Source organism: Molothrus aeneus, chromosome 7 (genome assembly GCF_037042795.1).
Source record: "Molothrus aeneus isolate 106 chromosome 7, BPBGC_Maene_1.0, whole genome shotgun sequence".
Lineage (NCBI taxonomy): Eukaryota > Metazoa > Chordata > Aves > Passeriformes > Icteridae > Molothrus > Molothrus aeneus.
The window spans coordinates 28,257,801-28,285,534 of record NC_089652.1 but is presented as its reverse complement, the minus strand read 5'-3'; the positions used below and the strand labels follow the sequence as shown (position 1 = coordinate 28,285,534).

At 41.5% G+C, this 27,734-nt stretch overlaps 1 protein-coding gene across 1 annotated transcript in view; it reads left to right on the top strand.

Moving 5' to 3' along the window:
* Positions 1-27,734, top strand: part of ADCY5 (adenylate cyclase 5) — a 204,269-nt gene that overhangs the window by 157,675 nt on the left and 18,860 nt on the right. Inside the window, exons 8-12 of the mRNA XM_066553913.1 lie at positions 3,534-3,674; positions 15,861-15,883; positions 20,320-20,464; positions 22,097-22,194; positions 24,901-24,988. Coding sequence (XP_066410010.1) covers positions 3,534-3,674; positions 15,861-15,883; positions 20,320-20,464; positions 22,097-22,194; positions 24,901-24,988 — 495 coding nt within the window. The remainder of the gene's footprint in view (positions 1-3,533; positions 3,675-15,860; positions 15,884-20,319; positions 20,465-22,096; positions 22,195-24,900; positions 24,989-27,734) is intronic.

The window sequence follows — 27,734 nt, the reverse complement described above, 5'->3', positions numbered from 1 at the left end:
TCATGCACATGTCAGAAGAACTTCAAGAAAATATAAATAATATGTAGCTAAATCTGATATGGCTGATCCATAATCAGATTTCACTGCTGCACTGATAGTGATCAATATGTTGGAAAATCCTATTACACACACACTAAAGAAATAACAGGCATTCTTGATTCAATTGATACGTACAAGAAAACCCCAGCTCTTTCTGCAGCGCTTTGCTGTAACATTACTGTAGCTCAGTGTGTGGGAACTGGTGGTGGGAACACAATGAAACCCCTGGGAATCAGATTTACAGTCTCTTTGTGAGTCCAGATTTGAAAAGTTCCCACAACAGCTTTCTGGAGTTTAGCCACCTAAAATCTGAAAAACTCATTGCTGTCAGAAACTTTTGCACCTTCTCTTGTTGGTAGTACCTGTAATGAGTAGGACTGAAAGGTATCATCCCTTCTCTTTCTTTATTCTTCTTTTTCAGTCTTGTTATGCCTTAGGCAGCTTTGTGTGCAAGTTGTCCTTATGCTGTCACTTAGCCAGGAAGAAACAGAGGAGGCATCCTCATAAATTTCCACAGAGGAGCTGTGACCCATCTAATGCTTCATTTTTAGAGTTTGTTATTTTCATCACCCACTGAACAAGTGATTTTGCAGAAAATAAATTATCTCAAGTTTTTAAAACAACAGGTTTAATTTTTTCTTTAATAAGTGTTGATGTTAGCAGCAAAGTCCTATTATACAAGATGACCTTGTAGCACATTATGTAATGTGGAAAAGCAGAAGTGCACTGTGCTTGTATATATGTGTTTTAATCTGATTGGAAATATTGCTGAAACATTGTCCACAATCCAGTGGAAACTTCCTACAAGAGGTGGGGGGGGGAAATACTGCCAGAGTTCATGAAGCCATGGAAAATTTATGGCACCTGACCTCATGGTTAGAAACAATCTCAGAATTACATGTTTGCCCATTTTCCTGTTCTTACCTCAATCCAGATATGTCAATAAATATGTATGAGGTCATTAATTTCCTTCAAATTCATCAAGCAGTGCTCCAGACCCACTAGCACTTGCAGCAGGTATGAGGATCACTCATGGGCTGAGAGGGGCACTATGTCTTCATGACTTTGGCATTAAGGCTTTTCTCAAATTCTAACCAAATTTACTAACTCATGGGGCAAAAACCTGCTGTATATCACTTTTATCATCTGTTGATTTAAAGGCATTTCTAAAGTAACCAAATAGTTTTGCTTTTATGGGTCCCCAGACTAGTTTCAACATCTGGGATTTTTTATTCCATTTGGTTGAAAACCCTCCCCTTAGTTGGAATAAAATGGATTGACAGTGTCACTTCTGTTATTGAAAAACAATATCTATTTGCTTGGAGATAATGAAACTGTATTTCCTACTGGTTTTCTGGCATCACATCATAAAAGAAAGAAGCATAACTATGAAAAAGATTGCATAACTGAAAAAAGCCACAAGAAAGTATTACAAATGATGGCAATGAGTATAAAGAGCAGCGAGTCTTAAAAAACAAAACCTCAAACCAACTCAAATCTGGACATCAAGATTTCATCACATTAATGTATTTTTAGAAACATTTAAAAGAAGTCTCTCCTGGAAGTTATCCAGTGGCTCTGTCATGGTGGCTCATGTGAAACTCAGCTGGTGCCAAGTGCTGGAATTTTCAGGCTTTTCAGATGAACCAGTGGTGGGTTCAGTGTGGGGAAGAGGCGATGTGGGAGGCACTCGCTGTCCTGGGGGCATCCATGTGGGAGCACCTATGGTTCTCCTGATGTCATCCTGCTCCCACAGGGTTTCCTTGTGACCCTACACCTGTCATCCTGGCTGGGTGAAGGTCTTTGCAGCACCACTGCTGCTCACTGTCACGGGGCCAGCTGGCTGTGGGGCACAGGGCTCTGTCACAGGTGGCCCCATGTCCCCAGCCCATGGCCATGGGGCTGCAGCCCCACGTGCTCTGCAGTGTTGGGTGCCCATGTGGTGAGCTGTGGTCTCCAGGGAAATGTTGTCATTGTAGCTCACTCTTCCTTGCAAGGAGGGAGATGATTTCCCATGCTTGTCAGTCAGGCAGCTTTCTCCAGCACTGAATTTCAGCAAGCCTTTTAAAATTTCTTTTTTAAAACCCTAATTTAAGGCAGCACAGCACTTGACATTTAACTCTGTGGTTACCATGGAGATAACACCAGGTATTTTGCAAACTCCTGAAAGGTACAAGTTACACTGAATAGTGGGGAATCAAAATAAATAGATATGGAATGCAGACTCCAGGCAAGAAAAGCAGCGGACCAACTTGTATTGTCAAATAACACTTGAACCAAAACTCTAGAGTTGAAAGCAATAGAGGCTTTCTTTTTAAAGAACTCATTTGTCTGGAAATCTAAAATTAACTATTAAGTCTGTTTTCTTCTCTAATGTCATTGAAGCAGAAATTCTCTTGAAAAAGTTTAATCTCTCAAGTAATAAACAACAATCCATACCCTCTCTTGTCCCAGTCAATCTTTTCAATCTCTCCAGAGTTTGTCTGTTTTATGCAAGGATATAGAAATTGCCACCCTTCTGAGTCAGTACAGGTAAATCACACAATCCTCCCTGAGCCAGTCTGCAGTGCAGCCCTTGCTAGAGGGACTTGTGTTCACAGAGCACATTCCTTGTGGAAACCTGCCTGTCTTTTTGGCTAGGGACTATATTCAAAATAAGGAACTAATCTGCCTGTTGTTGAGCCTAGTTACAGGTTGCTCTTCCGTGCTCTTGAGACTGGCACTGAGCTGGAATGAAACCTGTCTGACAGATCCTGTGCTAACCTCACAGTAAGCTCCCATTGCAGCCAAGAGGCAAAGCCTTGATAACAAAATCAAAGACTCTGTCCAAACTTTAGGAGAATTAGTGTCAATGTCAAATTGGAAGGTAGCATTAGAGTTGGGAAGACCATTTTGTCACACTCTGCAATTGCATTACCCTAATGTGAACACAGTTGTTTGCAAGATTTACATGCTTTCCTTAGCATGTCTGGGAATATGCTCTTGCAAGTGTGGAAAATTATTTGCTTCTGCCTATAGAGAAAGGTGTCCTGTATTCCCATTGCTTCAAGGAGCTTTAAAGCTCTTGGTCTTCAATCAAATCACTCTGTTGTTTCTCTTCTAGATGTAACTGTTCTTTGGCTTTTTGAGGACCCTCTGTGTAGTATCTCATCTTGGAGCTGCAATTTTCTATCTGAAATTATTCAGTTTTGTTCAATTTGCTAATAAAGACAATAGATCTCTCCATTTTTGAATGCTTCCCATGTTTACACAGGTTATGGTGCTCGTTCAGAACAAGTAAAGGAATAAAATGATGGGCACCATTTAGAGTAAAGTGTTCTAAAAATAAGAGAAAGAAATGCTGACTGTGCTTCTGATCAGTGACTGCTTCATAGAGTTCAAGGTGCCAAGCCAGCTTTTGGAGTGAGAGATCAGACGTGAGAGATGCTTGGAGAATGACTGCTGTGTAAATGTTTGAAGATGTATCATGCATTTCTCTGTGGTTTCTATTCCAGAAAGACGAGAAAGCCACCATAGCCAAGATGAACCGGCAGCGCGCCAACTCCATCAGCCATAACCCGCCTCACTGGGGTGTTGACCGGCCCTTCTACAACCACCTGGGAGGCCACCAGGTCTCCAAGGAGATGAAGAGAATGGTAATGCCTTGCTCTGTGGACATTAATTCATTTTCTTCTTAATAGGGTGTTATATATCCCTCCTGCTTTGTCTGAAGGTTTTTACAGCCCCCGAGGGCGTTTTCCAAATGGGGGTGGAAAATTCTACTTTGACTCCAGAAATAACAATGATCGGTACATCTGGAGGTGAGTGATTGTGAGATGAGGCACAAGGTTGTTGGAGAGGGGAAGGGAGGCTGAATGGCTCAAAGAAGGATCTTTTGTCTGACTTGTCCCACATTCTGAACACTCATCCAGGCTGTGTGAGAAGATGTGATTATCTGCAAAAACTGCTCCATAACCCAGGCATTCAAGAGGCATATGACTGACATTTCTGTTAGCTCAGTACCTGCAGAGGGTTCTTGCAATGTCACAGCCAGGTGCTGTTCTCCTCTCCTCTCTGTGTGCTGTGGGGCCCCAGGGATGTCACTGCCATGTTTAATCCTGGAGAACACATCCTCGAGTACATGGATTAATTGGCCTAAGGTAGCAGGCATCTTCATTTCTTTCTTGTACCTTTCACAGTCTTTCTAAATTAAAATGAGCAAGAGCTAATTACCAATTCAGTTTTGCACTGAGAGGACTTTTATGGCTTATTTTACATAAAAGGTGTAGATGATATCTTTGTTTTCTGCAATAAAGATTAAGAAGGTAGCTTATATTATAGTGGCTATTTTTAATAATAATAGAAATATTTAGCACCTCTGTAATTGCATGCATAATCAGATTGTTCTATAACCTTATTTATGCTGTTTTGACCCTTCATGCACTGTCAAAAGTGTCTATTTGTTACTCTCTTTGTTGTCTATAGTCAAAATTCTGTTCCAGGTCACCAAAGCCTTTAAGTATTTAAAAAAATATATGAACATGAGATTCAATCCCACAGTTTAAAAATTTGGTCATAGCTTTAAGAAATTGCATATGGTATCTTTTAAAGGAAAATGCTGGCACATTTATTAGTAGTTGGTGCTAATATTGTTCAATCTTAATATTATTTTACAGTGCTAAACCAAATTTCTTAGTAATAGTAACGTTTCTTTCATTTCTCAGATCTCCAAATGAGGGCTTCTGACATGAGCATACAGATCAGTGGAACTGTGCATTTTTTTATGTGGGCTTTTCAATAGGGTGTGCTCAATAGGCATGACATTATTAGAAGAGACTAATCACACTAGCACATAATTATAATTATAAGTTTCTTTGAATAGCTTTTAAGGGGTTCTTGAAGCCTCCTGTTCAGAAACAAGGTGTATGTATGGCAAATGGTATTATGCTTCTTGGTGTTAATTACAGTTTGCCGTGTCTAGCTGGTTGTTCAGTTGGAAAAACATAATTATTTATTGAAATACCAAGCTGAGTCCTAAAAACTTCACTGCCCCTCACTTGTAGGAGGAAAGACTTACTTTTTTTTTCCTTATCTTGAGCCTTTCCCTATAATGCTATTTTCCTTCTTGAAAATTCAGCAGCTCAGAAAGTCGCTTCTACTACTCAATCTGCCTCTTGTATTAAGCTCTCTTTAGAGAAGCTGATGTTGCATGCATCAGGCAGTTTCTTGAAAACAAACTGAAACCTGATTTAGATGGATTATTTTCAGCTAGACTTTTTGTTGTTCTTATGGACTGTTTTTTAAAACCTGTTATTTACAGATTTACAGATCTGTTACATTTGAGATGCATTAGTGAAAATGCAAACATCCTCCCATGGCCTCCCATTTTAATATCTGCTAGATGGATATTTTAGTGATTAGATCACAGGAGCAATTTCTCCATCTCCTATCTCAACTCTGTGTAAACTTCTAATTTAAATGTGCAATTTTTTTGTACCACCCAGCTTTGCACAGTGCTTTGTCATCTGTAACACTGTGTTACATGTATGCTGTGTGTGCTTAATGCATGCAGAGTGCATGCTGGCTGCAAACTGCCTGCTTAGAAATACAAAATGCAGAGAGACAGAAGGGGAGCAGAACTACAGAAGCTTTTATCAGTGCTCCTCTGGGATGACATGTCATTGATCTTGGTAAGCAGCACCAGCTCTCAAACCTCCTGAAAATGTGCTCTTTGTTCCACATCACCCACCAGACCTTTTGCATGTTGTTATATATAGTCTTTCTTCTTGGAAGCTGTGAACATGTAAGGTTGGATTAGTCAAAGTATTATGCCAAAGGTGGGCAGTGCAACATTGCCTTTCTCTTCAAGACCTGGAGCTCCTTAGCTCTGTAATTTCAAAACAGGTATTTACAAGGGTAATTGTGAAACAGTCCTCAGGCAGGAGCCAGGTAATACTGCAGTGATGTCCAGTTCCATTATATTCATGTGTAGATATGAATACATTTGTGTGTAGGAAATAATACAGATGGTTATGAAGGGCACTGGGTTTTGTCACAAATGTAAAACATTTTGCATTTTAAAGACAACCATATTTTCAGAAAAAAAATAGACACAGGTTTTTTTTGTGGCTCTACTTACAATTCCCTGAAAGAGAATATTAAAGTTCCCTGAATTGCATTTTTGGGAAGGCACTGTTATATTTAATAGAAAACAGAATTATTTTGGCCATTTTTCTTTCCAGTGAATGCTGGCTCTGGTAGCTGTCTCTATTCTTAGGATATATTAGCAGTAGTCTGAGAGGAGACAGAGTAGCATCAAATGTAGCCCTTTGTTCCTTTTTTCCTCCTCCTCCTCCTCCTCTTTTGTCACATCATTCCCATGTGCTGCCATGTCTGGGCACATCACCAGTGCAGCTGGTGGGGTTTGTGTGGAGTGGCAGAGTGGGCAGTGACATGGGGCACCTTTGGTCCCTGCTTCTCTCCATGTTGTGGCTTGGACCTTAACCTGCACCAGGTCCAGCAGGTTTTCCATGATGTTTCTAGCTGAAGTTTTCCCTTGTGCACACAGGAGTTTTTTCAGACACTTGCACATATGAATAAGATAAATTATCCTACATGTGTCCACGTGGTGGTAATCTAAAATGTCCTGGGAAACAGGAGTCACTTTCCTACTCCTACCCTGGCTAACTGGGGCCTGAGTGAAGGAGTTGCAACTGGGTCAGCTCATCCCATCCAGCACTTTCCTTGTGCACTGGTCTTCTCTCCAGACCATCACAGATCCTTCTTTTTCCCTTCCCATTGCTTAGCAGTGGCCTTCCTCACCCTGCAGAGCCTGCAGGGAGGCAGCAGCCCAGACTCATCAATGCTGCACGCTGCTGATGCTGACCTCCATTAGCTGGTGCAGGAGCCCCAGCCCTGAGCAGACTGGTCACTGTGCAGAGGAAGGTCAGGCCCAAATGCCCTGCGAGGGCCAAGAGCCCTGCCCTGAGCTGGCAGCCTCTGCTGGAGCCCTGCCCTGGGAGCCCAAGGGGCTGCAGGGGCTGGGGGCAGCTCCAGGGCAGGGGAACCTGCACAGCATCAGCTCAGGGCTGCACACAGAGCAGGAACTGAGCCACAGTCTGGCAGAACAGCAGAGATGCTTTCTATTTTTATTGCTTTTTACAGCTTGTCTTCTCATTTCCTAAACAAAAGCAATCAGTCCAGCACCACTGACTGTATCTCTCTGGAAATGGAGACTTCTGTGCTGCTCATTCCCCCAAGCCTCCATGCACCAGCCTTGCCTTCCCCACTGTCTCTCTAGTCCAGTTTGTGATTGCAAGAGGGTCAAAAATAAGTGGACTTAAAAGCATTTGAGAGTACAGGTATATTTATAGCTAGAACAATATTTATAGACCACTGAGAAATACTTTGCTTTTCCCAGTATATATTTCAGAGCGCTTTTATAAATATTGATGAATTTCAGACTTCTGGAAATAATACTCGTGTCTCAGTTTTCATCAGCAAAACAAAATTGCCATTAAAGAAAAACCAATTTGGGGATTGTAGTCAACTGTAAACTGAAAGAGGTTTGTTGTAAACAGCAATAAAAAGGGAAATGTTGATACTTTCCAAAATTACAGGGCTGTTCTAGATGACAAATTATTTTCTTGCATCTTTTACTCTGCTCAACATTATTAAGTTTGTATCCAGAAAAGCACATCCAGTTTGGGATTACAATAATTTAGGAGATGTGGATGAGTTAATGTGGATTTAGGAGATTTTAGGAGATGTGGATGAGATAATCTAGTGGACAAAATTACAAATTAGCAGAGTTTCAACAGTGTGTCCTCTGAAAGTGTTGAAATATTGTGTTTGCTCTAACCTAGAAGGGAGAAGACTGATTAGAAATAAAAGTCTTCAAATACAGGAACGTTTATAAGGACAAAAAATAATGATAAATCATTCTCCATGACTGTAAAGGGCAGGTTTAAAAATAATCATCTTAATTTGCTGAAAGGAAGGTCTAAATTAAGAAAAAAACTTAGATGCAAGGAACAGCCTGTATAAGAAGCTTGTGAAATCCCTGATTTTCATGAACAATTTCTAATTATTTTATTCAGGGCTTTTAAGTCTGGAGTGACATCACAAAATCCTTTGCAAATATTGAAACAATAAGGTTAAAAACATTCTATTAGGAGAATGTATAGGGAATAAATAATCTATGAATTATATGAAATACATGTAAAGATTTTAGAAAGTTTCTGATCTGGGCTGCACGGAGATTCATGCCATCAATCTCCCCACTTTGTACAGGAGCCAGCTATACCCCCAACATTGCTGACAGAGACTTGTCTAGCCCTTGTTTAAAGACCTGAAAGAATGGAAAGTCTTGCTGGGCATTTTCTTCAACAGTTTTATGATTTTTGTTGATGTTTTACTTCACATGTCTTCACTTCAGTTTGAAACCATGGTGCTGCATGAGCAATTCACAGTAGATAGAAGACAGTTTAATTTTCTCTCCTTTACAATTATCTTCTCTGTGGTTGAAGACTATTACCATGTCTCTGCACAGCTCTGATTCCCTCATCAAGTTTGTTCCCTGGTTGCAGTGCTGGTTTCAGTCTGACCATGCTTCTGTCATGAGTCTGAGTACAGCTAATGAACCATTTAATTTGCAGTGAAATTGTGTATGAAGTCACTGTTAGTTACAAAGTAAAAAACTGACATAAAATCAAATAGAGATTATATATGTGTAGGAAATACCACTGCATGCAGATGTGAAAGATGTGAGACAAAGTTATAAAAATGGATCCTGGCTGGCATGATAAAGGCAATCAGTCCTGATTCCTTGTGGTGCTGCTCAGAGCTCTGCACATCCTTCTACCAAGCCATCTACCTTGATGGCTTGGTGTTTGTTTTCTAATGAAACAGCACTCATCTACAAGCAGGGTCATTCAATAATAAAATAATTCTTTGTCCTGTTCCCCCTGTCCTAAATCAAACAGTTCTTTGCATTTTGCATTGTTAATACAGCTCATTTCCACTCTTTATGTCTCCAAGTTGCCCTTACAATAGATCTTGTTACTTGGAAATCAAAACTGGGGGACAGGTGCCTCAGTGGAACAGATGTCATAGCTGGTTCTGTGCCAATTCTACCTCTTAAATATCAGAAATAATGGAAATAGAAAATAAAAGCTCCATAAGACAAGTTTTCCTCAGTCAGCTCTGTCAAAGAGAATTGGATTTGAGTCCATGAATTAGGCACTGAGGGTTCACCCTCCTCTGAAAGGTTTCATTTAACTGCAGGTCACCATTATCCTCTTTTCCAGCAATCATCTGCTAAATCTGGTAATTGCAACACTGACGTCAGCAAAGCTGGGCAGGGGCCCCCAATGGAGAAGAATTTGACCCACTATTTTTTCACTGCTATTGTAGTAATCTAACTCGTAATCAAGCAGGGAGAAACTCACAAAATCCCTTCTGCTGTAATCTCCACATATTGCTGTAGATCTGGGAGGAAATTGTTAGTCTAGTCTGGGTTTTACAGAGCCAGTTTGGTTTTGATAGCTCTCAAACAGCAAGGGGAGGAATCCCATCCAGCAGTTATGCTGTGTAATTGCTTTGGTGCTCACCTGGAGAAAGGGTTTGCCTGATTCACATGATCCATGGGATCTCACACAAATGACTGGGTGTACAATGTACATTGCTCAAATTGTCAGAGGCTTTACACTCTGGTATCCTCATCTGCTAGCCTTTTATTCTAGTCGATCTGGACTTGCAATCATCCTTGATTACTTCTTTAAAAGAGGGATAAGAATCCTTCTTGTAAAGAACTAATCAGTGCAACAGCAGATCTGCAGCTGCTATCGAGAAACCTAGGAAGAGTTTGATATTTGCTTGGAAGCCTTGCACTGATAATTTTCCCACCATTCAGTACCCTTTTCTAGAATAAATTTTACTCATATGGGAAAGGTCATTTGGATTGAGACAGTACTAAAATGTGTCAGACTGGTTTTGATTGGGACTAAATTTAGCCTGCAGAAATAAAGATACAATTCCCTTTTATTCAAAGAAACACTTCTTCCAATGTTCATGGAAGCATTGCACAGGTGGATTGGTGGCACTTCCCAGAATGATTTCTAAAGCCTTCTCAAGCAGGCAGTAAGCCTTAATGTCAAAAGGCTGCAGGTCAGCAGGTTTGGGTCTGGGTTTCAGACAGGGTGAGCAGCTCTGGCCAGCACCAGTGGGCAATTTCAATTAAGGCTGGTTAGGCTGGGATCCAGTCTGTCTGCATCTGATTAGAAGGCAAACAGTAGTTTCTGGAGAAGTTTGTGGTATTTATCATCATTTGGAGAGTAGACATGGAAGGGCAGAGATTATGGAGCCAGGAACTGATTTAGAGCATTTCTAGGACTGCTTATTTTTATGTCTGCTTTGCAAGTTCTAAAAGCTGTTCACAAATGAGGCACAGAACCAGAAACCATTTCACTTGAAAATGTGACCTTTAGACTGGAGAAATTTGGATTCAGAGTTCACAGAAAACTGTGAGCAACCTGCACTTTTCAGAGGTGTGAGTTCAGAGCCAGAAGTTAATTAAAAGTAAGGTAAAGAAAGCCTATTTCAGCCAAAGTAACCGCTTGTGATCTATAGATTTAAATCTGATGGCCAAGATTAATTCGTGGCATTGGCCAGGTCTGGTCTGCCAGCTGAGGACTGCCTACAGAATCATTTTGAGTTGAAGAAAGCAGAGGGTTTCACCATCTGTGACCAGTGTTGTGGAATTAAAGTCTTTTTATCAAGTGGGGTGGGCTGCAGAAAATGAGCACTTCAGCTTTCCTTTTCAGACCTCATTAGTCTCTGTTCCAGCTATAGCAGACACACTTATCATTTCATCTGTTTCATAAACTGGTTTTCTGCCAGTCTGTTGTTCTGCACTTAGATGCTTGTTAAATATCCTTCCTATCAGGCTTTATTCTTTCTGGACTCTGGAAACAGAAATTGTGTTATTTTTGGCTTGAGTGCTTTGAAGTCCTTCAGTTTTGCTTCTGCATTTACACCTGACAGCGTCTATCTTCATAGCGTTGTCTTTTTGACCACAGGGACAAAGCAGAAGGTACAACAGTGCTGAAAATAGATGTGAATAATTAGTTTTGTGGTAGAGCCAAAGCAGGTTTGTTTTTATCAACAGCTACTCTCAGCCTGTCACTCTCCCTTTCTGTTTTCCATGGTCCCTGTCTCTGGGAAGCACCTCTGCAAGTTGGCCTTAACTCTTACAAAGCTCATTTTGTCCCTAAGTCCAAAGTTATTTCAATTTCTGCTTTAACATCATGTAAGTTCTATTTTGACTTTGTTATGGAAATGAAAACAGGGTAAGAAAATTTAGTTTCTTTGTCATTTTTGCTCCTAAGATCTTTGCTGGAGTTGAGAACGAAGTTTTTAAGGGTGGAATTTATGCTTCCCACACATATTGCCATTAAGAAGGTCATGAAGCTCATCAACCCCTCTACTGCCTTATTTTTGGAGTTAAATGAAAAGTTAAAAGCATATAAAATCTACTCCACTTTTCTTTGCATATTTACGATATGTTAATAATTGCAGCCAGTGTTCTCAAAGTTAGAATTATTATTTCTAATCGTTCTTGATTTGAAGTGTTATGGTGTAGCAATCAGCTTGTCATGTCTTTGACAAACACTTTGTCATTCTATTTAAGGAATCAGTTTTAATCTTCAAAGAAAAGGGCTTAGTTAATTTAGAAGTCAAGCAGAGAGATGGCAGTCATATGAGCTTTTAGCACAATAGATATTCATAAAATATCCCCCATAAAGTAGTAAGCCTTAGGGGCCATAGGGACTGAGGTAGTAACATTCCCTCTTTTCTTCCTCCTGCACATCTACTCCCACTGAGGATGTCAGTGTGGATTCTGAGTCACCTGACCTGCCATAAAACAATAAGGCTTTTTAATGATCTCCTGTAGAAAAGACAAAAGAGCAGAGCCTTTAAGGGAGTTGATTCAGCTGAGTTTGGGTTGTTCCTGAAGTGAAAGAGAGGACTTGTCTTAGTCCCAGAGGAACTATTAAATGCTATTACCTTTGCTTTTGCAATCTGATGGCAGAGTAATACAGCTTCCTGGGGGAATGAGAAAAACACCAGTATCAGGGATATTTAAAATGAGACTGAATAAAATTTGCATGAGGTCCTATGTGCAGCAGTCCATTAGTACTGTACTGTGGTAAGACCTATCTCATGCCTTATGGTCCCTTCCAGAAGGAAGGAATTTTGGCCTGAACAAGGGCAACTTTTTCATCATGATTATGGAGCTATTCTTGAAATCCTGCAAACTCCTATCTGTCTGATTCTTGTAGCCATCATCACTTTTGTAATTTTCAGCCCTACTGACAATTCCCAGCCTTTTCTCCATAGCTTCCTGGAAAACCACTGGTATTTTTTCAGTCTGCTGGGTACAAATCCATGAGCAGTCAAGAAGGGATTTAAATTCTTAACTCCAGGAATTGGTTGTTCCTCTTCCTATCCCTTTACACTCCCTCTCCTAAATGACAGGCATCTCATTTTTATCAGTTTTGGGCTTTTTTTTTTTTGGGGGGGGGTCAAATTTCTGTATATGTTTGCGCAGAAATGCCAATTTTGCCATATCTCTGTGCAGCAGTACCCAAACCAGCTGTCCAACCTGGCTGTCCAGTGGATCACATGAGGGGTACTAAACAGTGCCTTTAACCCCTCGTATTTCTCTAGAGTTTGGAAGTTTGGCTACCAGATTATGAGTAGGAATGAAGAAAAATCCATCTCACCCCTATTCCTGCAGGCTTGGTTGTGTGTTTATCCTGTGTATAACACAGACCATTGCAATTGATGGGAGCAGCCTTACTCTGAGCCAAGGGCTGGAGCAAAACATCTGACTCCTGAAGATACTAAACTATTTGCCAGCTGGGGAGAAGAAAAAAAGATCAACATGTCATTAGTGCTCAAGCCTTGTGCAAGGGGAAGGAAATAATTTGAAGTGCAGATTCTTCAATGAACCGAGCATGCCCTCAAGAGTGGGAGAGGTGAAAGCACATTAACCAAAACCCAGGGGGGAATTTCCCTCCCAACCTAAAGCAGGGTGGGCAGCATGACCCTGAGCACCTGATCACCTCCTCTGCCTGAAAGGCTTCTTGGTGAGTGATTGAAACATGGATGCTTTAGTGGAGAGGGAGGAAAATCTCTGGTCACAGCCAGGTCCGAGAGGTGTATTTGCTCTATATCCTGGCAAAGTCTTCCAGTGCAAATAAGAAAGATATCCTGTAATAAATGACCAGGTTTTAAGAAACTGTGTTTAAGGATTTTCTTCCTAAAATAATCCCACAGACCTTTCTCTAGAACAATTCCATTTTTGGCAATTCTGCTTGAAGAATCTTTAGTATGAAATGGGAGCATTTGAAGTGAATCATTTAATTTGCTTAACTTAAACAGGTTCCTACAACATTTAATTTTAAACTGATTCTCTCTAATTAAAGTTCAAGTCACTCTTAAATATTTAGCCTTCTTAAATGAAGATCCAGGAAAGAAAATGTGATAGTCTTTTTCTTTTCTGCTATATGTGAAACATGTATTTTTTTGGTCTTTAGTTTTGAAGCACCAATTTAATTTGAGTTGCCATCAAGAATAATTTCCAGAATTTCAAGCACAATTTTGTATTGTAAATTGAAAAGCTAGATCAATTAATTCTCTTTTATTTTAGAAACTTTCCTTGTAACAGTTTTGCTGAGGAAGAGAAGCAGGGCAGAATCAAACTCCATGTGGATTAAGTGTTCACCCATATAAATGGCCAGTTAAATATTATTCCACACTTGAAATATTGGGGAATTTTTTGAGGATATGCTTGCTGAGCTGTTCTAGTGACTTGACCTGGTCAGCCTGTGTCCTCAAACTTGTGCATCCCAAAGGCAGGAGTGTGAGATCTGTGTTTAGTTTGAGGAATTCAGTGGGATGGAGGGTTACACAGCTGGTTGTGAAAATCAGACCATTTTAGGGGACTCTCCCACTGCAGTCAGTCATCCAGTTCCCAACTGGCTAAGCTTGAAAAAGTGACCTTGATATCTATCTAATAAAGTACTGGCTGTTTTCTCATGCCTTCCCTCTGCTTATTTCTTGGCTGGTAGCTATTCATGTTCAGTTGACTTGGTTTTTTTTTTCCCAGCCTAACTGACTATGACACCAGACAAATTAGTGAGCATTTTGTCTCCATGATTAATCAGTGAGCTTTCAGTTTTGGCACTGTGTTGTAGGATTACTTAGAAGATAAATAAATAAATCAATCAGATATTTTTGACAACTGTAAAATAATTAGGCAAAAGAAGAAGGAAAAAAACCCACGCAACAAAAGGTTGAATGATCACTCTTTAACATGAAATCAGAAAGTACTTTTTTTTTTTTTACTTGAATAACTGGACATGCTAACTTTGAATCAACATTATTATTTCCTTCTTCCCACTGAATCTGGTGGTGGCTGTGACATGGGACTGAGAGACTTCCTTGATCTGAATTTCTGATGGGTTAAGTTGGAATGACAGTTTCTGTTTAGGAGTGTGGTTTTAGTCTGAAACAGAGTATCAAAAATGGGAATTGCTCTCTCAGTGAATCACAGTCCTGGCTGCTGACCTGAGTGACAGACCTCACTTTTTCCCTCTGGCAAAGCTGGTGTGTTGGCTTTCTTTCTGCCATGTGGCCACATTGCTAACTCACTGCAAGGGCAAAATCTGTTCTCATTTAGTATCTGGTCAATGTTGTTGTTTCTGATGGTTTTGGACAAGGCCCCTGTGGGAAGACTTTTGCCCAAAGATGTTTGATTTTCCACAGTCAGGGTGGATTTCAGTGTGCTGCCCCCAGAATGGTTGCTGCTGCAGGTCCAGCAACTGGAATATCCTCACGTGCCCTGAGCAGTTTTGGCCTGAGGTCTCTGGGAGAAAAACAAAAGCAATTCTTCATATCTCCCAGCTACATTTGTTTTATGTTTTGGAACACAGGGTACAAACTCTGTGCCTGAGTATTTGACCCTATTTGTCAAATATACAACTTTTCTTGACTACAGTTAAATTTAAGCCAAGATGTCAGAGGGCACATTTTGTTTCAGCCCATGCAAAATGGCAATTTTGATGTAATTTGGTCTGTTAGGTATGTTAATGCTAAGCAAATAAACTTTTGCCCCCATATAAAATTTTGTCTAAGGCCTTCTAGCTATTACAACTATGGATGACTCATAAATACTTAATCTATTCAGGTGGTCCTGAAAGAATTGTGAATATTTGGGCTATTGCAAATATCATAAATAATTCCTGAAATCTTATTCAAGAAAATATGTTCTGTGTGTGCATGTGATGAGGGGGGGAGCATGGAGACCCTTGGGAGAGATGAAAACCAAAATGCATCCATTGCCCCTAGCTGAGCCCTGGTATAAAGAGATGCAGCCTTGTTGAATACAGGGGGTTGATTTCAGTTATTGTTCTGAGTTTTGTTTCAAGTAAAACACATCCTCAGTTAAAATATCAGCACAATTTCCATTGTATCATTTGTAATGGTGACTGCTAAAAAGAAGACACCTGAAATAAAGTGTGCCAGCAGTCAGCTGAAACGTTTCCTTTATCTGCACTCCCATGAATTTATATCTGAAGGAATGTGTTTTTCCCAAGCTGCTCTTCTGCCCGCTGGCAGGCCTGCACAAAATATTGTTGTGGGTGGGAAAAGCTGTCCATCCACACCTAACAAATGAGTGTCCTGAAAAGTCCCCTGTGAAATGCTGTTCCTGGGATGCTTTGTGTTCTCAAGGTCAGCCTGTTTGCTCACCCTTGTGCCCTTTTCCTTTCTTTCAGGGTTTCGAGGACCCCAAGGACAAGTAAGCAAATTTACTTCTGTCATACACTGTTATGTTTACACGTTTGGGATTTTTTTTCTCATATTAAAAAAGGACAAAAATTGATGCCCAGAAGCCAAAAATAATGCTTGGGCTCCCCAGAGGTTTGTCCTGGAGGGACAGCCAGCTGAGGGCACAGGATTGACTGATGTGCATTCAGAACAGCCACTGCCCTCAAAACATTTATTTGTTTGGTGCTTCTAACTTGCTTTTATAATTAAAATGCTTTTGCTGCACTTCCCCTTGCCCCAGATAATCTCCACTCTTTAAAAATAAGCCAAGACAAAATCTTCCTCTGAAGTATATATAAGTGTTGGACATCTCCAATAAGAAAGGTTCATGTATGAATTGAAATGCCTGTATCACTTCTGAGTTTACTTGTATATATTTTATGTTACTCATTATTGCATATTACTTATTTCTGCATATAAAAATACACTCAGAAATGATAACTTTTTTGAAAGAGTAAATTCAAAGTTTAATGGTCTAAAATATAGCCAAATTTTAGCAGCATTTTCATTTTTTCCTGTAGAACTTTAGAGAAATTGTTAAAACAATTTAATGTTAATTTAATTTAATTGTTAAAACAATTTTATTTTGAAAAATTGCCTTTGGAGGAAAAAACCCAAACACATTCACTTTTTAACTTCTACAACTGGACACAACAAAAGCATTTCCTGTATTGAAGGTGTTTAGAATAATTTCATATTCAGTCCTGCTGAATGGCATTAATTACAAGCTTGCTTAGAGCCAGTCAGGCAACAGTGGAGGAGACTGATGCCTAAAATATGTTGCTGTTGCTCTTTGTCATGTTTCTCAGGCTGAGTGGATTTCTGTGAGCTGGGACAGTTAAATGCTTCTGTAAGCTCTAGGCATCCAGCTGTGGCAAAATTCACATTATGGTGGAGAGCAGCTGCAAAAATGGAAAGTGATAAGTTTGAATATGGCAATATTAAGAGTCATTCTCTCCTTCCCTTGATCTTTCCTGCAAACTGGATTTTTGTAACATTTAGCTCTGTGCACCCTGGGATGTTTCTCTGGTCCCACTGTTTACTGTTCACTGTCTCCTGTGGTATCCATGCATGCTGGGAAACTCCATTGATGTTAGATATGCTTTGGGCAGAAAAGAGTTAACAGATTACAACAAAATAATTCATAGGAATACAGAAATTTTCAGTATCCCTCATGAAATAGTATTTTTCCTCATAGTTTCTGCAAGAAAACACAAAAATCAGCTGCCTCAGTGCTGGTCCACAGCAGAGTCACCCAACAGCTGAGGAGCAGCATCTCCTCTGTTGCTCCAAGGGCCATAATCTCTGTTCTCCATCCTATAGTTTGAAAGGTTCCTTGGGCTGTTACAGCCAATAGCTGAGCTGTCTCACTCAGGGTGGTGCCAGCTTATTATACAGATTTCAGGATTTTTGCATTTCTGTTCAGTACCAAAAGAAGCTACTACTTGCCTCTGATTCTCTTTATCCAGAAATCTGTTTAACTCAAGTACAAAGATTTGGCAAAAATAAATCTCTAGCAGAGTATGTTCATGGTGAGAATGGTTAAAATTAGATACCTAAACCATGTCAGGTCCTGAGGCAGCTCCTTCATGTGCAGAAATACTGAGGGTCAATACTTTTGTCTGGCAGCAAAGGAAGACGTGGGCAGCACACATCCCTGAAAACAGGACAAAATCTCATGTGCATGAGTGCAGGTTTAGTTACTCAACCTAAGCATGAAGCATTTAAAATTATGGCATACATGTAGTTTTGGCAGTGGTCACACTCTGCATTGGCAGAAAGTAATTAAATCAAGAGCACATTTTTGGACCACTCTGAAGCCAGCATCTCTGGGTTAATTGGTAGCATTCACATTTGCAAGCAGAGTGAAAAAGTTGCTACAAGCTCTTGTTTGTGCTGTTCCTGTCCCTTGACACAATTTTCTGTTGGCTGCATTTGAAGAAACCTCAGCACTGCTTTTAGGATGTGTTTTTGGAAGTTTCATGGCAGCCTGAAATCCTCATTTCCACCCTTCCCTCCACCAGCCATACTATCAATATATCAAAAGGCATTTTGACATATGAATTTCATTAATCTATGGCAGTAGCTCAGCTCTGACTTACAAGCACTGCCTCCAGGGCACTCCTTAGAACTGGGAACTTTAATATACCAATTTAAAATTGCATTTCTGCAAATGTACCCAAACTTGCTGCACTGTAATTTAGCTTGGGTACAATGGGCTGTGAAAGTCACCTGAACAGCTCAGGCTGTGCAAGGTGACTGAGCTTCCCTGCAGTCTCTGTGAGGGTGGCTGCCCACTGCCAATGTCCCAGCAAGGCAATTTCAAACCAGCAGGGGTAACTCCACACAGCCTGCAACCTCGGAGCTTACTGTAGTATTAGAAACACCCTGAGCAGTAAAACAACCTATTACAGACCTGCAGGCAGCTGAGGTGGACACCAAGCAGGCAGGTTCTTCAGACTGGAACTGGAAATGTGAGTGCTCTTTGCCCAGCTGGGTTGCAGCGGAGAGCGCATCCCATCTGCGTGCAGTGCGGAGCGGGGAAATGGGAATGGCCCCAGTGTGTACAGAACTCACAGGGCCTTGGAAGGCATTCTGTAAATACAAAGCCTAATGATTTCCTTCCTCGTTTTTATGAGCCCAGAAGACGCTGCAAGGACTGAATGAAAAGAAGCAGCATCCCCTTGAATGCTCAAGCAGATGTACTTCCTCTGAGGAAGTAAATTGAATGTCCTGACCTTGTAGGAAAAAAACCCCACTTTTATTTTCAAAGCTGATTATATGAATTTCTAGGAACTAAATAACTTCTAGAGCCCCAAAATAAAAAACTCTTTCCCCAACCCCTTTGAAATATTAAGGTTGACTAAAACAGAGATTAGACCTTGAGACAAACTAGGCTTGTAACTGCTGTATAGGCACTGAGTAGATGCCACTGCTGTGCTGTCATGACCCAGCTGAGGTGCAGACACATTCAGCTCGCTATCTGGGTCAAGGAGTGGTAGAATGGAAATGAGCAGATAGACCTGATAGACCTGATAGTTGAGGTACAGAGGCCTTCTTAAAATCTGATCCAGTTTTGCAGAAAGCTTTGAAAGAGCCTTCCTTTTGGAAAGAGACCTTTAACTTTTAAAACAGAGTCACATTCTGGGTTGTGAGTTGCTTTCCAGCACAGCCTTACCTGCGGGAGCCTGCTGGCTGCAACACAGAGTGCATTGTGTGCTCTGGTGCAGTACAAATGAAACCAGGGAAATAAAGCAGAGTAGCTTTTCATCGTGCTTTTCAGACCCCAGGATTTTTCCTCCAGAGCTGGGGAGGGTCACACAGCAGAAGCCCAGAGTTGCTGTGGCACCGTGGGGTTTGCACACAGAAATAGTTATCTGCTAGAATATACCCCTGTGCAAAGGGGGGCATATTTCAGTGGATAACTATTGGCAAACCCTGGGGATAACCTGGGCAATCATGCAAGCAGAGCAGAAAAACAGCACTTCAGGATTAGCTTTTAATTTCTGCCTATAGCTCGTTTGAGGGCAGGCCATTAAAGTGACAGCATCAAGTCATTAAAATACTGTTAGATTTTAAAAATAACTAGAATCTGGGGAGGTGCTTCAGGTTTCCTCATCCTCAGTGCAAAATGCCTCAGGACAATTGAATTTACAGCGTTATTTTTTCTCAATAGTTTTTGAAAATCAGCTTCATTTTTCTCTAGCTACAGCAGAGATTCAGAAAAACAGTGGCAAAAAAGATTATAATCTTGTTCCACATATTTAGAAAGCAGAATCAAATTTGTATTTTTTTCTTCTGTTGCCTTTTCTTTTACAACCTTCCCTAAAGTAAATATCTTGTAAGCAGATTTTTCTTTCTGTTTTATGCTTTATACTCATGAGTAACTGTGTGAAGGGGAGTCAGGCCACATTTTTTTCCCCAAATGTTTGTTCTGTAAACAACTTTTTCTCAAAAAGGGAGAATTGTTCAAGTTTGGAAATTTTCAAATAATATTTAGAGAAATTGTTACTAGAAAGCATGAAATATGACTGGAGGCATAAATCATTTTTTTTCAGTGCAGGCAGTAGGAGCTACAGGAGTACAGCAGTGCAGGGAAGGATAAGTCAGAGGACAAGGGGAACAAGGCTACCCAGTGGTTTTAGATAATGAGGGATGGAAATGACACCTGAGTGCGAGGAAACAGATGTAGTATAGAAACAGGGCAAATAAATAGAAGCTTTGTAGTAATGACTTGGGACTGGCAGTGAGCTCCAGAGCTGATACCACTCCCTCTCTGCTCCCAGTCCCTCTCCCAACTGGAGCAAAATGCCATTAACCTCCAGCTCATTATGCACTGCAATAACACACGGTGCAGAGGCAGAAATTACCTTGTGCTCTTATGCTCCCTTTCCATGGCATCCCCAGGAGCACCCAGGAGAGCATGAACCCAGAGGATGAAGTGGATGAGTTTCTGGGCCGGGCCATCGACGCCAGAAGCATCGATCGGTTACGCTCAGAGCACGTGCGCAAATTCCTCTTAACATTCAGGGAGCCTGACCTGGAGAAAAAGGTAACGCTGTCCAGAAACCATTGCAGTGGGTCAGCCAGGCTTGTTAGGAGTTTTAATTCTCCTGCAGAAAGTTAGGCTGTTATATCTAGGGTTTAAGCTGTAGTTTGGGTGCTGGAGGTGGGGTTGTGACTTTAAAAAATCCATGCTTCTTCATGGGAAACTTTAATGTAACTTGTCCTAAAAAAAAATCACAGTCATCTGAAGGGAGCACTGGCCAGGAAAGCCAATTCTATCAGACACACGTGAATGTGCAGTGATAAGCAGTAAAGGGAATCCAGAATAAACCAGATTTTTTCTCTGACTGTCAGACTCCAAACTGAGATTGCATTCACCCCTTATCTCCCTCAAATCACTGGAGAAGCCCACTTCAGCCTACCTAAGCTCCTCTGGAGGGACTCCTCCCCTGGAGGGACTCCTCTGCCCTTTGTCCCCATAGAGCCACAGGTACTATTAGGGCTCATCGGGATGCTATCTGTACTCTGGATATTTTTGGGAGCCCATTTTAAGCAAGAAATAGTTCTCTATCCCAAAAATGTGAGAAAGGGGAGTAACAGACCTCAAGCTCATGAGCAGTTGATTTCTTCCTGATCTGGTTTCAGATATTGCTGTCAGGCAAAGACCATTTCCCTGACTATATAGTAGAGACTATCCATTATCATCAGCTCTAGATGGCTGAAAAGTTAATTTCCAAGTCTAATTTCTAAGTCTAGAGGTACCTGGATGACATTATTAAAGGTACCATAAGAAATGGTGGGTTTAATTGCACAAAGAAAGTAATCCTTTTTTTCTTTCATTTTTTATTCAAGCACATATCCTTTGGATGCTTGAGTGGTCTGTGGGTTAAACTCATTATTCCAGGGAAAACACTTCATATATATCTGCACTAATTATTTTATAATTTTATTTAGAAACAGTCTTTCCTTGACAAGAATGACTACCTATTACAAAAGCAGAGCTTTTGAGGATTTACAGCTGTTCAATGATTCAGTGTGGGACTGGATAAAAGCTCGAGCATGTAATTTCCCCCCACTCCTCCTCTTCAATTTTATAGCTGAAAACTGCCAGGAAAATTAGTGGTTCACCTGTTCAGAGCACCTTCTATTTTGTGGTTCAAACACTGATATGGTCTGTGCTGAGAACTGAGCTCCAAGCTAAAGAAAGCATCTTTGGGAACAGGGTGCAGCTCCCACGTGGCTGATATGATGACAAGAAGCTGGAAGGAGAGACTGTGTGACAAGCACAGCAGCCTTGCACTGCCACCAGGACGAGTCAAGTCATCTGCACAAATGCAAGGTTTTAGCAAGTCATTAGCAGCATTTGTCCCTCTTGGAGGAAACTTCCCATGCAAGAAGTTTAGGTCTGATGACAGTGACCTAGAATCTTGGTCCCAGATAATCCATTTCTGTTCCTCTCATGCAAGGGGCAGCTGGTGAATCCTCTCTTCACCCAGCTCTGTGGGTTTCTTCCCTGGCCTTTGGGCCCATTCTTGCCCTTACAGATTGCCTGGGAGAGGAGAGTTGGGAAAGTTGTTTTATACCAGCACTGCTTTCCAAGGACCTAGACAAAAGCAAGAAGTTTTTGATGGCAGCCAGCCAAATTTCCCACTAACATAATAACTGTGTTTTTTTGCAGTACTCCAAGCAGGTGGATGACAGGTTTGGAGCCTATGTGGCTTGTGCCTCCCTAGTCTTCCTCTTCATCTGCTTTGTTCAAATCATAATCGTGCCACAGTGAGTACCCTTTCATCCTTTTGCTCCCATCTGTTCCCCTCCTCTATTCCAGCCTACTTTTTTGTTTTTTCCTTGAAAATTCAGAACTCCAAGGGGAAGAGAAAAATCCTTAAATAATTCATGCTCAAGTGATGCATGGTGCTTATTGTTTTCACCCATTTCTAGTGCAGATTAAAACCTCCTCACTGGCATGTGAGGATTTCTGTTTTCCCGAAGTGATTTCTCTTATTATTTACCTCAGTCCTAGGAAATTCAGTTCAGCACATTTATAAGCCTGTGGAAAACAAATATCACTGAGTAGGAAAGATTGCCTGCCAAGGCATAGCACACACTCACAGAACAAGGCTGGGCTGCCCTCTTGTCTAAACACATTGGGACAGGGAGGTGGAAACCCATCACAGCCTCATTGCTCAGAGCATGGAGGTCTCAGGATCTGCTTAGCAAATGAGGATAATCTCTCATGCATTTATTCTTCTGGACTCAGAGCAGCTGGCCAGGAGGAGAGGTAGAGAGGAGGCTGAGCTGCACATGCCTGAGCTTGTGGCTCACTCCGGGTTTCAGGGTTGCAGTCATTTCTTTTCCCAGGCAAGAATGGCAAAAGCTCCTCAGGGCTGTGGGGCACAGTGCTCTTGGCCCACTGCACTGGTCTGCAGCTTTGTCTGGAAGGCACAGCTCAACCCACTAAATCTTTTCCAGCAGTGAGCTCTGCAGAAATGGGACTTCTCAAAGAGTTCTTTAAAAATCACTTAAAATTACAGCATGTGGGTATTTCCTATAATCTGGTTTAGTAGCAATAATACACCATTCACTAAGCAATGCTGTGTGGAAATAAATTTAGAGTTAGTCATTTTTAAACTGAAAAACAAGATCACAGAAGCTATGAAAAGGCTCCAAATTTATCTTCCTTATAAGAAGACAAAAAATTGTCCCTAAAGAAAGCTCCAGCACTATTTTATGCCATCACAACTGTTTTCTATGTCTGTTCCCACCACTCTTTTTAGACTAGAGACTGGTTTGCAGTGTTCAGATCAGATATTCAGAAGGTCACAGAAATAACACGTAGTCTGATGTTTATCATTCACTCTCTCAGGCACAAGTGCTCACAGAAGGATTGAATCAGCAAAATAACATCAGGACAAATGCACAATGTAAACAGACAGGTCTGCTTTGGGAACTGCAAGTGAAGCTGAAAGAGGCTCAAAATTGGAACTAGATAATTCCCAGCAATTAATGCAATGTGAATTACATCCAAAAATGTTCTCTGAGAGTAACTAATTTAACAGGGGCTTACACTTTGGACTTCCAGATATTGCTGTCATAACTTCACACCTGCAGAGGCCCTCTACCAGCCTTGTGTTGCTCATCAAGCTCCCTAAGCAGCCACTATGCTGTCTCCATAAAACCCAGTTTAACATTTAAATGACAACTTGACAATTTCTCATGTGTGGCAGCCATATGGCTGCCTCCTTTGTATTATGCAGGAGCTCATCCCTTATGGCAGTGTGGTGTAAATGTTGTGCTGTTCAGTCTCCTTCCATGCTGCCCATAAGGAGGGTTGTTTATTTGGGGTTTTTTTTGCAAGTTCTGAAGTGTCCTTAGTCAGCCTGGCCCGTCTGTTTGGTTCAAGAGTAAATAAAATTCTGTATTTTAACTGTAGGTCAGATACACTTCCCTTCACCTTTTGCTTTGTTTTTCCTTATATTTCAGTTGCATAACTTTGGTCTTTTATTGAACACCAAGTGAAACCACAGGTGCATATGTGTCACCATCAGAGCTTCATGAAAGACACACCGTGGAATCTGAATTTGAAACTAGAGACAGAATGTCAGTGTCAATTTATTATGATAAAGAGGAATTGCTTAAGGAATTTCTAAAAAGGCTCAAACAGTGAATTAGCAAGTACAATTATCCTAGTAGTCACGAGAGAACACAGAGACCAGCTGGCTTTGGTGTTGTTGCCCTCAATGTCACATTACAAGAGTACTTCCTTTAGATTATGAACAAGGCTGACTCCTGGGAGGGGGCCTATCCTGTCACACTGAGACCAATCACTGGGAAATTGGTGTTGAATCTCTTTGTGAGGAAAACAGACGAAAATTCACAGTAAAAAGTTGGCCCTGGAATCCTCTTTGTGCTTCAAAGTTGGGAGGAGCAGGAACCTCTCAAGCTGGCCAAGATAAGGCTGTTATCCCTGACTATCCTTATGCTGTGCTTGCTCACATCCCAGGCACCCTACAGAGCACAGAGAGTGGTGCTGCACAGACATTCCCTGTGCAAGACAGGAAGCCATTCCCACTGAGATTATTCTCACCCAGTTGCACCTCAGCACTCAGCCTGCCTTCCTTCCCAGGGGTGCCCTGCCCACAGCCAGCTGGGGGCTGACCTGCCACAACAAGTTCTTCTGTCACCTCCTCCAGTGCATGAAATGTGTTTCAGTCCCACCTCTGTCACCCCAGCAGGAAGGTGATTGCTGTAAAAGATGCAGCATTCTCTGTTCTGCAGCCTGTCTGAATAATTCTAAATAGGCCAGAGTATCTGTTGGTATTCAAGGCACCTCGTGTCTCCCACAGCTATCCTAATTGGAAAGCCTGTGCAGTGTGTCATAGCTTGTACAAATGTGTTCTGGAGAGCAGAGCTGGAGCTATTCTATACAATGTGCATTTAAAAAAACAAAACCAAACCAACCAAACCTCTCCTTGATTTCAGCTCTACATTCATGCTGGGATTTTACCTGACCTGTTTCCTGATCCTGACCACGGTGGTGTTTGTTTCAGTCATTTACTCCTGTGTAAAGGTGAGTACTGTGGTTTCTTTGTAGTCCTCTGCCTAAGATAACCAGATCAGCAATCTGCTTCTTCAGCTAACAGAGTGTGTTTTGTTAGCCATCCTTTCCACACTATGTGATAAGGGTTACAGAAAAAGCCTTTGATAAGGCAGAATGAACTGCAAACAGATGCTAGGGTTGGCATCTCTGTAGCTCAGCAAGAAGTAATCACTCTGTGGATCTGCATGTCTATTAAGTCCCCTGCAGACACTCTCATATTGATATCAGAAGAGCACATTTTCCAATGTGAGACCAAGCCCTGACCATTCATTTCCTCCCTGTAAACTTCCTGCAGCGTTGCCTGTGTGCTGGCCCCTGCTGCATATGCCTGTTTGGGTAGGCAGATAATCAGAAGCAGAATATCATCAAGGAAAAATGTCCTGGAGGGAAGTAAAAGCCATAAACATATAGAATTTTATCAGCCTTTCTCACATGAGTGTACAGAGCTTCCAACATTCGCTGGGCTCTTTCTTGTAGCTGCCTTTGATCAGAAAAGAAATACATTGTGTGAAGTCCAAAAACATATTAATTCTTCTTGTCAGCCTGTGGTAAACTGGCAGTGAGCACTGTGGGAAGGGTGCTGTGCTCATCCATTTCACTTAAAGGTGTTCCTATTAAAAACATTGATGTGTTTCAGGTTTAGGGATCCTTCTAGTCTAGAAGTGTCTGAACATGGAACATACTGAGATTCAGGCTCCTTAGCTCAAGCTTAGATTTGTTCCTCAGTGCCTGGAATAAAATAGCTCAGTAGCATTATGTTTCCAGCAGAAGAAACAGTGGGATAAAGGATAATGTCAGGCAGATGATTTGTCTCACTTTAATTATCTTCTCTGTGCCATTTTCAACAGTTGAATGTGGGTGCTCTTGACAGACTTGCACCTTACATGTCTTTTTGATTTTTTTTAAGTTAAATTTGGAAATTAAGCTTTGCCTTCTCATATAATAAGAGCTGCAGAGTGTTCCCAGTGACAGAAGCTTCAACTACTATTTGAAGTTAACTACTCACTCACAGGGTTTCCTTTGGCCTCATGACAATATTAAAGGGAGCCTAGTTTCTAAGTGCAGCATCCCATTGGTCGGGCTTGTTTTCCAGCAATGAGAAGCAGAGTCAGAAATAATACTGCTGATAGGAAGGCTTGGGTGCCTTGAGCTGGGAAATGGTACCCACAGATGCCTGGTTGCACTTGGTGTGTCCATTGCACTTGAGGATGTTACTGAAAGTCATCCATTTGTAAACAGGTATCAGCAGTTCATGTGATTAGCAGTTAGTGAACTTGGGAATTGTGTGCTGAGCTGTGCTGCAGGTCTCTGGCAGCACCATCCCAGCACTCTGCCAGCCAAGCAGGGCCACCCCAGGTGCCTGGTTCTGCTGGGACAGCAGCTGGGGCAGGCCTGGAGCTCTGGAGCACCCCAGCTGCCTGACCCAAGGCTCAGAGCTGTTTGTCACCCAGTGGCATTTACAGGCCACTGCCACATACTGACAGCAGCACTCCATTCTTCCATCTTCATTCAAATCCTCTGGTTATGGTCTGGGCTTTTTGGTTAAAGTCATTACTGATCTTAATTACTGATTAATTTAAAAGGCACACAGGACTTTTCAGTCCCTGGGATGTTAGGCAGATTTCATTCTTGCTTTCTTTGTCTTGATCTTCCAAATTCCTGTAGAAGAGGTCTGTTCAGTGGTGCCTCCAACTGTTTCTAGGCTGGCTTTGCCTCAGTGCATAGGCTCTGGATGCACAAGACATCAGAGGGAATTCAGAATAACATCAGAATTTAATGGGATTTTCTGAAGCCCCTGACATTTCCAGCAGTGAGTTTTCATCCCCACAACATACTCATGTATAACATCCAGTGTGGCTTCTGTGCAGAGATTGCAAATATTGAAAATATTGGGCCTTCTAGCTCAGGTTCCTTTCTGATTACCTCTTCTTAGTGCTCCAAATTAGCCTCTGCTGACAACACCTGATTATGAGATGGCTTGTTTAGGGAACAGGTACTTCTAGTTTGTCAGCTCCATGTCTGACGGCAGCAGCTGCTAATAGCTGCAGCCCACTTCTGTCATCCAGACCAACATCTTTGTGTTTCAAGTCTTTGATTTTTAAGCAGTGGGTTTACCCAGCCCTTGGATAAGGGGTGTTATTTTATTTCTGTACCCACGTTGCTCCAGGAAACACACACCTGCAGAAGGAAGGCAGTTTTGCAGATCCTTCGGATGAAAACCCTGAAGACAGGGATGTCAGCATTGTTTGCTTTGTTTCACACTCATGTGGGAGAGGAGAGCATGTGTTTTAAATACCAGTGGTTCATTCCACACAAAGTTGGAAAGCAGGTGTTCACCCCAGGACATCAGCATAAGCATAACTTTTGCCTGTTTGCTGTGCTGTTACACAGTAAGTGTCTCTTTTTTCTTCCTCTTTCCAGCTTTCATGTGAGATTTCCCCTCCCTGTTTTGGCCTCTCTAACTCTGCCTTTGACAGTGGCCAGCAGGCTCTTTCTGAACAGCTTGATCATGTTTTATTTTCTTTAGCTGTCATTATTATCTTCCACTATAAAATTCTCCATGGACTAGAAGTTGATCCTGGAACTGCCAGCACAGCCAGCTTGGCTTTCCAAGTTTCTTCAGCTGTAATAAACAAGAGAGTTCCAGTTCTTTGCTTTGATGCTCCATGAAGTCTTGGCCACTGTGAGGTGGTGTCCCTTCCCAGTAGAGTCTAAG